Here is a 12951-nt window from a genome sequence, read left to right as displayed (position 1 = left end):
AATAAGGTCTTTAAGCATGTTAATACATGCATTAGATTCATTGCATTACTAATGCCATGGATTTTAAGGTATTAGTAATACAGACCTCAATACACAATAGAGTGTATTTGCATTAGTTATACATAGGGTAAAAAGATATATCAAATAAAGTACTTCTAATACACATTAAACTAATGCATATATTAACATTTCAATACACTCTACCAAATGACCCCTCGTAAAAAGATATACCAAATAAGATACTACTTAAGGGTCGTTTGGTAAAGTGTATAAGAATAATACTAAATAAGGATTATTAGTAATGCTTGTATTATTAATACAAGTATTAGTAATGCTGGTATTAATCACACATCCATTATTTTTTAGACATTGTTTGGTTTGATGTATCAAAGATAATATATATTTATATAATTTTTGTAAAAAAATATTTGTTTACCAAATTACCTTTTCCTTAATCACATAACCATTCAACCATCGTTAAATTTTTACCAATATAAGTACAAGATAACTCATTAACAAGTGTAGGTTCAAAGCAAATTAATCAGTTTCTGGAAATATGCTCCGAAAAAATTATAACAAAATAACAAGTTTTCGTTGATATGATTATACCGTTGAACAAGCTCTGCAGTAATTGCATTACCAACACAATCTCTACCAAATTACGCCTATATTCAAGATTATATAGCTCTTTTTCTCCCCAAGGAATATTTATAAAGGCATACAGACCAAAATACTGTCCAGTAAGATAAATTTTTTTCATAGACTTTACGATTTACATTATAGACATAAGGATTTGCCTACGATGAAAATCAAATTTGGGAATATAAATTTACTAGAATTATTAACCTTATGAGAAAAGCAAATATTGATTAAGGAGAAGATGCAGTAAGAAGAGGAAGATGCAGCAACCTTTTCTTTTTCGAAAAAACAGAGAGTAATTTTTATGGTGGGAAAAGAAAAGGGAGTGTGATATGGTGCGAAAAGAAGGAGGGAAAATAATTTAAGAGGTAATAATGTCATTTAATAAATTAATACATGTGTTGAAAGTCTTGCATTACTAATACATGAAAAATGGTGTATATTATTAATACACACTTTAATATAAAATACAGTGTATAATTAGTACAAATATTATTTATGCATAGTAAAAATATTGTACCAAATAAGATATTACTAATGCTCATTAATTAATGCATACATTAGTTTTTCTAATACACTCTACCAAACAATCCCTAATACACATTAAACTAATACATGTATTAACTTTTCAATCCACTCTGCGAAACGACTGGCCAAACTCAACGCAATTGTTCATCAGTTGAATTAATGGACTGGTACAATTATTACAAGTGATTTTCGCCATCCAACTTCGTTTCAGAAACTAACGTCTCATTTGTTTATAATTTAATGAAGGCATTAATTTTAATTATTTTATTTTTGTTTGTTTTCCGATAAATGTAATTAAAGAACTCATATAACTAACCAACCATAAAAGAATTACAAAACATTTACTAATTTATTAGTTGAGTCGAGGATTTATCGAAACAATACTGCTACTTCACACAATAGTAGTAAAGTATGCATTCACATTACTTTCCACAAATCTTATTTATGGGATGACATTGAATATGTTGTTGGATTTTCTGATTCATATCAAACAATAGGAACACTCTTATATCAAGTAAAATTTATGTCTATAGTAGGTTTAAATTACTCTTTAGATTTTTTTTATTTATGTTTTTTATTGAGGGCAGGGGAAGGAGAATGGGGGAGGGAATTATAATGTGGGAAATTGAGCTCTCACCAACAAGGTGGAAGTTCATGTAACTAACCAACTAAACTACTAGCATTTCCCAATTACTCTTTAGATATCACTTAAATAGTTTTGATATTTTAAGTTTCTCAAAAGTGAGCACTTTCGTTCTTCATCGAATATTTGCCTAACTCTGAAAATATAGAAAGTATTTACTGGGAGCTTACACTGCAAGTACAGATTTTGCAGTTTAAGTTTATTTTGCTCTATTTCAAGTGTATGGTACAACTTTTGAAGTGCAAATCTTCTATTTTTGGTCTATTTCTTTAGTCTGGTGTAGTTTTTTATGTTGCAATTTCTAGAATTTTGCCAAAACAATTTAATGTTTCTAGTCAAAAAATTTCTTCTGCAGTTTGGATTGAATTTAACAATCAGAATTCCTTATTTATACAAAATTAAAAAATTTAACCTTGATAGGTACAAATAAAATGAAAATACAAATTTACAGTACACGTTATATACAAGTAATTATTTTTGTTTTCAACCAGTAGTTGAAGATAACAATTGCCAATCCATAATGCAGAGATATCCACCAATATTGTTTACAAAGTTATTTGAATTCAATGAAAGGATAAGCAGAAATTTATTCCAGTTTTCGAGTACTTTTAACTCAAGAGATTGCAGGTTCTCTCATAATGAACCGGCACCATAGGTCATAGGAAGAAAAGATGTGAATTCATCTTGCAGCGTCCATAACAAGATCCATATCAGGGGACCGTAACAGATATCAAGGTTGTTTCTCAGATAGTAAGTTAATGTTTTTTGGCATGCCTTTGATAGAAGGCATTTAGTCTCTGAAAACCATCTTCTAGACATGATGGCTCACATGCAAAGGTGATCCTGAGCCAATTCTTTAGTCCCACAGCAACACCTGCACCAGGAATTATTGTCAGATGTCTACACAACATAGAATCACACCAGTTTTTGTGCTTACAGAACTACACAAACTTCATATGTGTATACTTGCTCTTTTGAGTGACAGTCTACTTTCATGCTGCGAATCCATGCACCAACACGAAACCTACACAAATTTCATGTTCATACAAGATGGCACATTCATGGAGTCTAATAAAATTTGACAAATGTCTGCCTTTGCATCAGCTGCAATGATACTCACATGTGAATATACCTTAGTTTTTAGGGGTTGAACTGAACTATATATCACCAGAAGGGAGCACTAGCCTGACAGATCTTATATGTATGGATGATTTCTGTTTGTCCCGCGGGAACTTTCTGAATTGGATGCAATTAAAGGCTTGTTGGCGTAATAAAAGAATCTACTTATGACCCGTGAATACGAATTCTCTAACGACTACAAGCATATGAGAAACATTCCAAAATAAAGGAATTTGAAAAGATAGTCCTCCACTAAAGAGACATTTGTTCGAGTAAGGAAACCTGTCTACTCGACAGTTTTATTAGCTTTCTAAGAGATTTGTTTTCTTTTACCAGGTAAAATCATCAAAGATTCTTCCTTAGCCAGCTTGAAACAGAAGTCCAAGTCATCTTCGATGTCTTTTAGAAGGTTCAAATGAAGCTTGACCTACAGGGGGAAAAGACCTCCATTAGAATATTGATTACATGCTCTAATCACAAGCTAATGGCTAATTAAGCTTCCATTTTTCTCTTACCATCACAAACATAGATCCTTCAGGTTTACTTGGACAAGTGATGCAAGGAATATCCTTGATTCTGTCATAAACGATGTCTGCATCTTCTCTTAACATATTTACTATTTTGGAGAAGAAAACATCTTTTGTTTTCTGAAGGATCTGAGGAATTGCCCCCTGTCGAAGTAAGAACAAAAAGAAATCCGATACCTCAGTAAGTGATGTAGACAATTACACCTATAGTAAATTCTTAAATCACTATTCCGTTAGCTTACAAATAAGAACCAGGAATATGTTTACATAATGCAAAGAGCTGTTCGACCAAACAAAATTCAATTCTTTGGCAACTCCATTTCATATTTCAGGGAGACATACTACCAAATGTGTGGCTAAAAGGAATAACAGGTATTAAATTTCTTAAACAACGCAAGCAGAAGAAAGTACTATCAAGAGCAAACCTGAATAAAGGTTGCAGGGTCACAAGTTATATTGAGATACCCGAGGATGGAATCTATGACCTGAAAATAAGAAAACCAAGATTACAACATTCAGACATTTTCGTTAGAAAATAATCTTATCCTCCTTTTAAAGAGCGCCAGTCAGTCTCAATCACAGATTTTACATGACAGATGTATCAAAGCTCCCTATGACATTCTATTTTGAAACTACATTTGTTTAATTCACCCTAATCTGCTTTTACTGCATCAAAAACCTTCCACAGATTACACCATTTTCTCTTCTTTTTTTGTAATCAAAAGCTCCATGGATTTTGATGCTATAAGGAAACTCATCAGAATCTCTTTAAGTTTTCCCATATTGCTTTCCTGTTAATCCTCCAAGAAACTGCATCCCGTTACACCAACTCCCGACCCATGACAAATGTCTGTCGCTCAATCACAGTCCATTAGCAAACACAACAACAACATACCCAATGTAATCCCGTGAGTGGGGAGGGTAGTGTGTACGCAGCCTTAACCCTACCTTGTGAAGGACCTGAACGTAGGGAGGTTGTTTCCAATAGACCCTCAGCTCAAGGTAAACGCAAATCAAATATAGGCCTTGCAACATTCACCAGTGAAGTAACTTGCATCAAGTTCTATGATTGATTTGTATTTCTCATTCTTATGCAAATTCTATGTCATTCTGTTCAAACTTTAGCATTAGAGAATCAAGTGCCACTCAAGTTCTATAATTGATCTATGTGTTTCTCGTTCTTACGCAAATTCAGTGTCATTCTGTTCAAACTTTAGCATTAGAGAATCAAGTGTCAGTCAATTGATCTATGTGTTTCTCGTTCTTATGCAAATTCAGTGTCATTCTGTTTAAACTTAGCATTACACAGTCAAGTGTCAGTTCAATTGGTTGTTTAATGTCAGTCTGATTGGTTTTCTTTTGATACAGAAAACTATTGCAAAAGACACACCACTTGTAAAAATTACCACAGAAAAGATCTTAGCGGATAAACAGCATTTCACGGGGCTGAAGTGCTCTTCAACACCTAAATTTGGCTTTATAAGTGAAAACTAAAATTAATTTTTTCCACAAAAATAAATATATGAGAGCAGTAGAAAGACCATCTTAAGTAAGAAAGTACCCCATGTTCTTTTAGTATGCCGTTTGGATCATTTGTAACAAGCCAACCAAGCCGCCAACCAGGGACAATCCATCTCTTTGATATGGATCCGAGTGTAACAACAGGGGCAACCGATCCAAAGATTCCCATAGGCACAAAGGGTTTACTTCCAAAAGTGAGATGAGCATAAACTTCATCAGAAATAACTAAAATTCCAAGCTTTCTTGCCATCTCTGCCACCTGATAGAAATTAAAGCACCTCTTTATATTCATAATGACTTAGGATATCAATATATTACAACAAAGAAGTGGAGGAGTACATACCTTCTTCAAGTGTTGTTCTGTGTAGACATTGCCACAAGGATTCCCAGGATTAATAATGACCATAGCCACGGTATTTTCATCGGCCAAAGACTCGACCTCATTAAGGTCCACCTCCCACTCCTTCTCTGGGAGAAGGTTAAAGTGACGCATTTCGATCTGAGTAAATCCAGCCCACACTTCATAGTAAGGGAATCCGGGAGTTGGAAGTAGAATATTTGCGTTTGGACGTGCAAGAGCATTCAGAAGTACTTCAATTGCTTGACCACATCCACTTGTCAAGTAAATATCATCAGGGGACAACTTATATGGGAGATCTTGAGAAAGGTATTCCGCTACAGCACTTTTCAAAGAAAAAAATCATCAATATTGTGAATTTGAAGACCATGAATGATGCCTTCAAGAATCAAGAAACCATATTTGATATTTCCTTTTGAAATAGCTCTAGAATTGCTTCAATTCTTGTATGCCATAAATGTAGACACAATGCAATGTTGTTAAGAGTTAAGTTGCACGGACTCTTCAATTTCAAGGTTACACCCATGTCAGATTCTAAAAAAAACAATACTTTTGAAGAACCTAACATGCACCCATTGACATTTTTGAAGAGTCCGATTGTCCAGGCAACATAGGTTAAGAGTAACGTTCCCAACTGATACAGAGTCCAAGAACTATATGATAAACAAAAGTGGAAAGATATTTCAAAATAAGCTGATGCACTAAACAAAAACCAATTAAGGAAAACAAAGACAACGCACTACTTATATTCGACAACAGATAGAATATACACATCAACCGAACAGTATGAACCAATAAAGCCCCTACCAAGTACTACAAAGTATAAAGGAAGCTACCCTCAATTATTTAAACAGCATTAACATTAGACTAGATTAAGGGGCAGAGCTAGAGCATTGGTTGCAGGTTCAGCAGAATAAGTAGCTTTGAACCAAACTCTATATTTAAGTTAAGAAATCCAATATGTATTAATAATTTACCTAGAATCTAATAGACGGTCGTTTCTAGAATCCAAAATCTATAAACTCAAAATTTTGAATCCGCATTTGTATGAGTACACTTAATGTAATACATAAAAGACAGTCCAGGGCACCAAACTCCCGCTATGCACGGGGTTCAGGAAAAAATCAGACCACAAGGATCCATAATATGAAGACTCTTGCAAAATAGGTTGATTCCACACATAAATGTGATACATAAAGGGCAGAAGCTCCCACTATGCGCGGTTCAGGGAAGGGCTATACTGCAACGATCTATTATACACAAACTTACTCTGCATTTCTACAAGAGGCTATTTTCACAGCTCAAAGATGTGACCTCCTTGCCACATTAAAGCAACTTTACTAGTTACATCAAAAACTCCCTTGTGATACATATGACAGAAAAAAGCAAGGACAATTACATGCATGCAAGATATGTCACAATTAAATAGATAGCTAGAAGAATACACTGCGGTACACATTTAACCAAACACTTCCAAATGAGAATCACTAATATGCAATCAATGACAGACACCCCTTAACCAAGTGACGTCAAAAATTAAATGCTAACAACTCCATGGTCCCAGATCCAAGCACATTACAACAAGATTAAATTTACAATGGCACCAAATGTTAGTCCCTCCGTCCAACAATACTTGTCTAGTGTATTAAAAATAAATATCCAATAATATACTCAGTGGCGGAGCCAGGATATTCACTAACAACCTGTTTAGATGGTGGTTTGCCATGGTTTCATAATGTATGGTATGGTGTAGTATGGTACGGTATAGTATGGTATGGTACAGTACCATGTTTGAATGGACTGTATCGTTCACTGCGGTTTAATAATAGATTTTTTGTTTGATTTGATGGTATGGTAAGGTATGATAACAGGTAAATTTACTAAAATACCTCTAATTGTAATACATTTGAGATATCAACTCTTTTATCCATATCAGTGCTAGCGTAACCAGTTGTCCTTTCTTTCTTGATGCTTCTCATAGCTATCCGATGATCCTTTTAAGACGCCAAATTCACAAGGGTATTTGCTAAACAAAGATTTGACGAACGCAAACTAATGCAATCGGGAAGTACTTCTCAATCAATAAAACAATTGGTATACATGTATGTATCTTAGAGTTCAAAAATCACTTCCCATGTATATACTTTTTGTGCATTCACTCTGTTTCCCTCCATTTCAATTTTCAAATTTTTTTTGATCGAATTGAGTTTTTATTGGCATTAAAAACTACTACTACTACTAAATAACTGTGATTATTTTTCTCACTCTTTGAATTTTTATATTGCTAATAGGAAGTCTTGCAATCTTCGATCTTGTTAACAAATGCGTAGTCTTAGCATGTATTTTGTTGATAAGGATAAAATAGGATTAAAGAAAATTATATAAGGGTATAGTTGAAAAAGAAAAATGAAAATCATGGCACACCACCAATTTGGTGGTTCTATAAATTGCTTCATTCGATGGTTATCAAACCATGGAATAGTAACATACCATACCACCATTTTTAAAAAATCATGGAAACAAACATGATTTTCATGGTAACCATACCATACCATGGGAAACCACCATCCAAATAGGCCGTAAGGGGCACAAGTAAACATACGAACTAACCGAAGGGGGTTCAACATCTGATATGCCTGCATAAAAAAATAATTTTAACCATGCATATATAGCATAATTTTTCGTCGAAGATGGGTTCGGATGAACCCTCGGCAAAGGGTAGCTCCGCGCCTGATATACCTGTCCGATTTAAAAGAGTCAATGGATAATTTACTTTTTCCTATCCATTTTTTCCATGCTATTAAATACTAATCATCACGGAGAGAGTACTCCGTCATGTGATACAGTTCAGATTTAAAAAGTCAAACAATTTAAGAAGTTACACAAGAATACTCTAGATCACAAAAGCTGACAATTCAAACATATTTAAAAGATATATGAAAAATTTACAGCTAAAAACATATACTTATTTGAATCTCGAAATGTGACATAAATTGTGACGGATGGAGTACCTTCTAGCAGGAAGGATGCCTACAGTGGATGAATAACCATTAAATTTAGCAGAGCGAACAGCATCAGAAATTGCATCTTCAGCAATCGGAGTAGTCCGAAAACAGGAGAAAGCAGAAGGATCACCATGTCCAAGAGGGATAACAGGTCGAGTATCATCAGGGTCAATGCAAGAGCTCAACTTATTAAGAACACTTCTTACTGTATGTTCCGATACACTCACCAGCTTTTCGTTCTCTTTGAAATTCCATTTTCTTGTTGTTGTAGATGTACCATTCTCCATGGTTGGATGTTTGAATTTTTCGGGAGAAAGGATTAGATAAATGTAAATGGATTTCTAATGCAATATACTTGCAAATATATAAAGCCAAAATTTAGAAAAGAATTGACAAAATGACAAAAGAAGTAATGCTTTAAGAATATACTATCCAGCAATATGGGCAGAAAATGCAACTTGTAATCATCCTTAAGAATACTAATAATGGCCAATAAAATATTGTCACGTCACGTATGTAACTTTGTTATTTTAAGATTTTTTTCTTTCTTATCACGCACCTAAGACAAGTGAATATACTTCCGAATTTGCTCACGGGTGTATTAGGTTGCCTGATTAATAAAACAGTATATTTGACTTATTGGGATATAAGTATAACAACGTTAAGGTGCATTTGAAGTCTTTATGATTTGAAGTAATGTAATGAATTTTTTTGTTCTATGATATTATGATTAGTGTATTTTAAATTTTTTATTTACACTTTATAGAACGTGGAGTTAAGTTGCTTTAAAATGATTTAGATCATGTTCAATGTGATGCCTCGAATTGGTGAGAAAATTTGTTACAATTTAATGATATATCCCTTTATAAATGCAATTTCATAAATTGTTGCATAATCATAACACCTCTTGGTGGTTTTGCTTTTTTGATAACAATGGTGTTCGGGTTAGCTTACGCGCATCTCGACTAATTTTATAGGATATCTGCCACCTCTCATCAATAATAGGTAGCAGACAACTCTGTCCACCAAAATTAAAATAGATGAGAAGAAATCACTTAATGTTCGTCTCTGTTGGGAATTGAATCAAAGACATCATGATACTCAATTCAATTTTATTGAACTATTAGGTCACACCTTTGGGTGTGATTTTGCTCTCTCCCAAAATTCCTCAAAAGTTAGCGTTTTATTTTTATTTTATCAAATACTTACGAAAATCTTACTATTAGAAGTATGTGATTAAGATAAACTATGAGGAAAATAATATAATAGAAGCTCATTTTGGAAGAACGGTTTCTATATTTTGCTATTTTAATTTATTTATGATGTCCATAGTGTTACATTTTTTATTAGTGTTTATAGTATCTTTTCGGTGGTGCTTTTTTTGTGCTACAGTTGGCAGAGTACCCACTGGAAAGATATTAAATGGAGTTATAGCACCAAGCACCAAACCTCGAATGGACAATTTTTTGTTTTTAGGTTACCCAAGGTGTTCCTACATTCGGGGAAATGTCGTGAGACTAATTCTTCGTTCCTCGGTTAGCGTATTTTGCGGTAGAAAACTGGCCACAGAATTTGCTCCATTCGTCAAAGGTGGGGATCGAACCCCCGACCTTTTGCTTAAAGGACATAGTGCTGAACCACTATGCTAACTCTGGTGGTTAACGGACAATTGCTTGTTTGTGCCTCTTCACATACTAGATACAACAGTTTGTGTTTGTACAGACCCAATATAAATTATTTTTTATATTATTTTATATGATACAGATAAAATTTTGAGAGCCAATTAAATTTTTAATATATTTTTTTGATAATTTATGTTTTAATTATTGTAATTTTCAAATAATATATGTGACTCCAGTGCTTCAATTTCTAATTTATATGACATTAATAGAATTTTTTTATTTGAACAGTCAATCAAATTTCTTATATGTATTTATCTTTTTTATATTATTTATTACTATGATTTATAATACTTTTATTTTATTTTTAAATAATATTTGTTATGTCCAATAATAAAGCTTAGAGTGAACATATATGCTTACCAGTAAATAAAAATCATAAGTGATAAGGGTATTAACCAGTAAATAAAAATCATAAGTGATAAGGGTATTTTGAATTTTTAATTTATGTCATTAAGGTGTCTTTCATATTGAAAGCTCCATCGTTTCTTCATCCTTCTTCATTGCACAACATTCTTCTTTTCTTTCTTTTCGCATGGTATTTGAATATCCAAGTTTTGATTTTAAAATATCAATTGAATTTCATTTAATTTATATTTGAAAATTAGTCAAATTGACACTCGAGAAGCAAAATAGTACAACTATTTTAAATGGAAAGAGTATATATTTTTTATGAAAAATTACATAACACCACAACGTATCTTTACTAAACTACTAAAAACTTTCACCCTTTTTATTAATTACCTAAATTCTTTTTTCTTTCAAAATAACCATATACATTCACAAATTCATAAATTTATGGATACATAATTTTAATTATATATCTTCCTTTGATCTAGTTTATGAAATATGTATCTCGACCAAATAGTTTCAGAAATGAATATATCTCAGTAATCAAAATTATGTATCTCAATTTCTAATTATGTATTCGGATGCTGATTATGTATCTGAACAAAAATGAAGCAATTACCAGTTACATTCTTAAGTTTAAAATTATGTATCTCAACTTTAAAATTATTTATTCGGATGCTAATTATGAATCCAAAAATTAAAAAATAAGAAATTATTTATAATTTAGTAAAAAATAAAGATAAAGAATAATAGGGGTAAAATAAAAGATGATCAGTTTGTTGAAATTTATTTAATTTATTTTATTAGTAGATGATCGATTATTGGACAAGAAAAAGAATGTATAAAATATATATGTATTTAGTTTTATCTTAATAAGTTTGAATAAATCTTTATTTTTAATTTTAGTCTCGATGTGTGTGCTTTGTGTTTTTTTAATTCATACAAAGGGCATTTTGGTCATTGATTCTACAGGCTGATAATGAATTGTTGACGTTGTATACGTGTTGCAACTACACATTTAATAAAATATGTGATTGTCTCCTCCTTTTTCTAATTCTCTTCCTAGGGCCTTTCTGTCTTTCTTTTCTTCTCTGTTAATCAAGAGAAGAAGAACACCAAAGCTAAAATTTGTATCAAGTATGGTTTCTTCTCAAAACGATTTTATATTAAACATCTTCAATTTTTTATTGGATGTATGCTTATATCATTGGTATCACTGAAATTTTCTTTTCAGCTTTATAGACATTAAAATTTTGTGAACTCTACAAAAAGAGTTCAATTTTTGTTAAAGTTTTGGAGCTATTCTACCCTAAATTTAGCTTGGTGGCTACTTTACCTATACCCTAAATTACGCCTATATAAAAGGGACAAATATCCCTTTAAAGAGGCATTTCTAAGATCCACAAATTCAAGACATATTCATAAATAAATCAAATATCTCTAAATAATTTCATAAACTCATGGAATATCACAAAAGGATTAAAATCCTCTCTTCTTGATAATCAAATACATCAAGAAGATTCACAAATCCTCCTTTTATAGAGATCAAATTTAAATATTCTTACGTTCGAGAAATACGTCACTAACGGCTCTCGAATTACGGAGAAATCCATATCAAATCTATATATGCCTACGTTCGAGAAATACGCTACTGACAGGCCCTCGAATTACGGTGAAAATCAAGAGAGAAGAATCAAGGGAGGAACAAATTTGTATCCACTTCGTTTATTAATAAAAAATCATGTTTCTTCATATTTTTTTTGTGATTACAATTTATTTCAGTCACCATAAAAATTTGTTGGAAACAGAATCTAACAGGTTAGCCCATATATTTCTTTCCTCCCCCTTCACATTTTTTCTTACACCCAGAACATGCAGCAACACCATGATGTGTTTGTCTCCTCCTCTATCTACTGCAACATCCCCTCCACCCCTAACCATTGTTTATGGTCGGCACTGGATTTCGAAATGAAATTTTCGATGGTTGAAATTGCGGTAAAATGATAAAAAAAAGAAACACCCTTTAGATGAGGGTTGTGATAGCTAAAATTGAGGGAGAAATGACAAAAAAAAATGCTCTTTCGTTAAGTTGGTAGACAGTCGTGCTTTGAGGCTCTTATAGGGTTTGAGATCTACCCTTTCGCTTCTTTTTCGTTGTTATGTCGTCATCGTCGCGTCAAATGAAGTTTTGTGGTGGTTGAAATTGCTGTGAAATGACACAAATATCCTTTGGAATGGAGTTTTGTACTGATTGAAATTGTTGGGAAATAACACAAATGCCCTTTAGTAAGCTGACACGATCCTACTTTCTTCAAGCCACTTGTATAATATAGTTCTTCACATATGTATGTGACTATGACGAAAAGGGTGTTTGGTACTGAGGGTAATGTTTTTCGTGAAAAAATGATTTCTTAGAAGATATTTTTGAAAAAAAATAGAATTTTTTTATTTATTTTTTAGTGTTTAAAAGTAAATAAGAAAATATTATTTCAAAAGTGTTTATATGTTACCTTTTTTGTCTAATAATACTTGTTTATTATTAAATTGACATATATATTAAAAAACAATAAATAATTATGAT

The 12951-nt window shown here is 32.4% G+C and overlaps 1 protein-coding gene across 1 annotated transcript; it reads right to left on the bottom strand.

Annotated features, from left to right (window-relative positions):
• Positions 1-2242: 2242 nt before the first annotated feature.
• On the bottom strand, positions 2243-8746 carry LOC107878342 (probable aminotransferase TAT2). The gene is made up of 7 exons (XM_016725298.2): positions 8347-8746; positions 5321-5660; positions 5018-5236; positions 3882-3941; positions 3445-3600; positions 3263-3356; positions 2243-2684 (listed from the first exon to the last, which is right to left on the bottom strand). Exons 1-7 carry the CDS (start codon positions 8625-8627, stop codon positions 2566-2568), a joined length of 1269 nt encoding a protein of 422 aa, XP_016580784.1. The 5' UTR covers positions 8628-8746; the 3' UTR covers positions 2243-2565.
• Between the last annotated feature and the right edge of the window lie 4205 nt (positions 8747-12951).

Source organism: Capsicum annuum, chromosome 7, assembly GCF_002878395.1.
Source record: "Capsicum annuum cultivar UCD-10X-F1 chromosome 7, UCD10Xv1.1, whole genome shotgun sequence".
In the NCBI taxonomy this organism is placed as follows: domain Eukaryota; kingdom Viridiplantae; phylum Streptophyta; class Magnoliopsida; order Solanales; family Solanaceae; genus Capsicum; species Capsicum annuum.
The sequence above is the reverse complement of the archived record's forward strand: the minus strand, read 5'-3'. Positions and strand labels throughout refer to the sequence as shown.

Excerpts from the sequence above, each read along its gene's own strand:
- LOC107878342 (XM_016725298.2), bottom strand. The coding sequence starts at position 8,627 with ATGGAGAATGGTACATCTACAACAACAAGAAAATGGAATTTCAAAGAG. Across the intron at positions 5,661-8,346 it reads GGCATCCTTCCTGCTAGAAG|TGCTGTAGCGGAATACCTTT; the intron begins GTACTCCATCCG and ends TTCTTTGAAAAG. Across the intron at positions 3,601-3,881 it reads ACCCTGCAACCTTTATTCAG|GGGGCAATTCCTCAGATCCT; the intron begins GTTTGCTCTTGA and ends TTACTTCGACAG.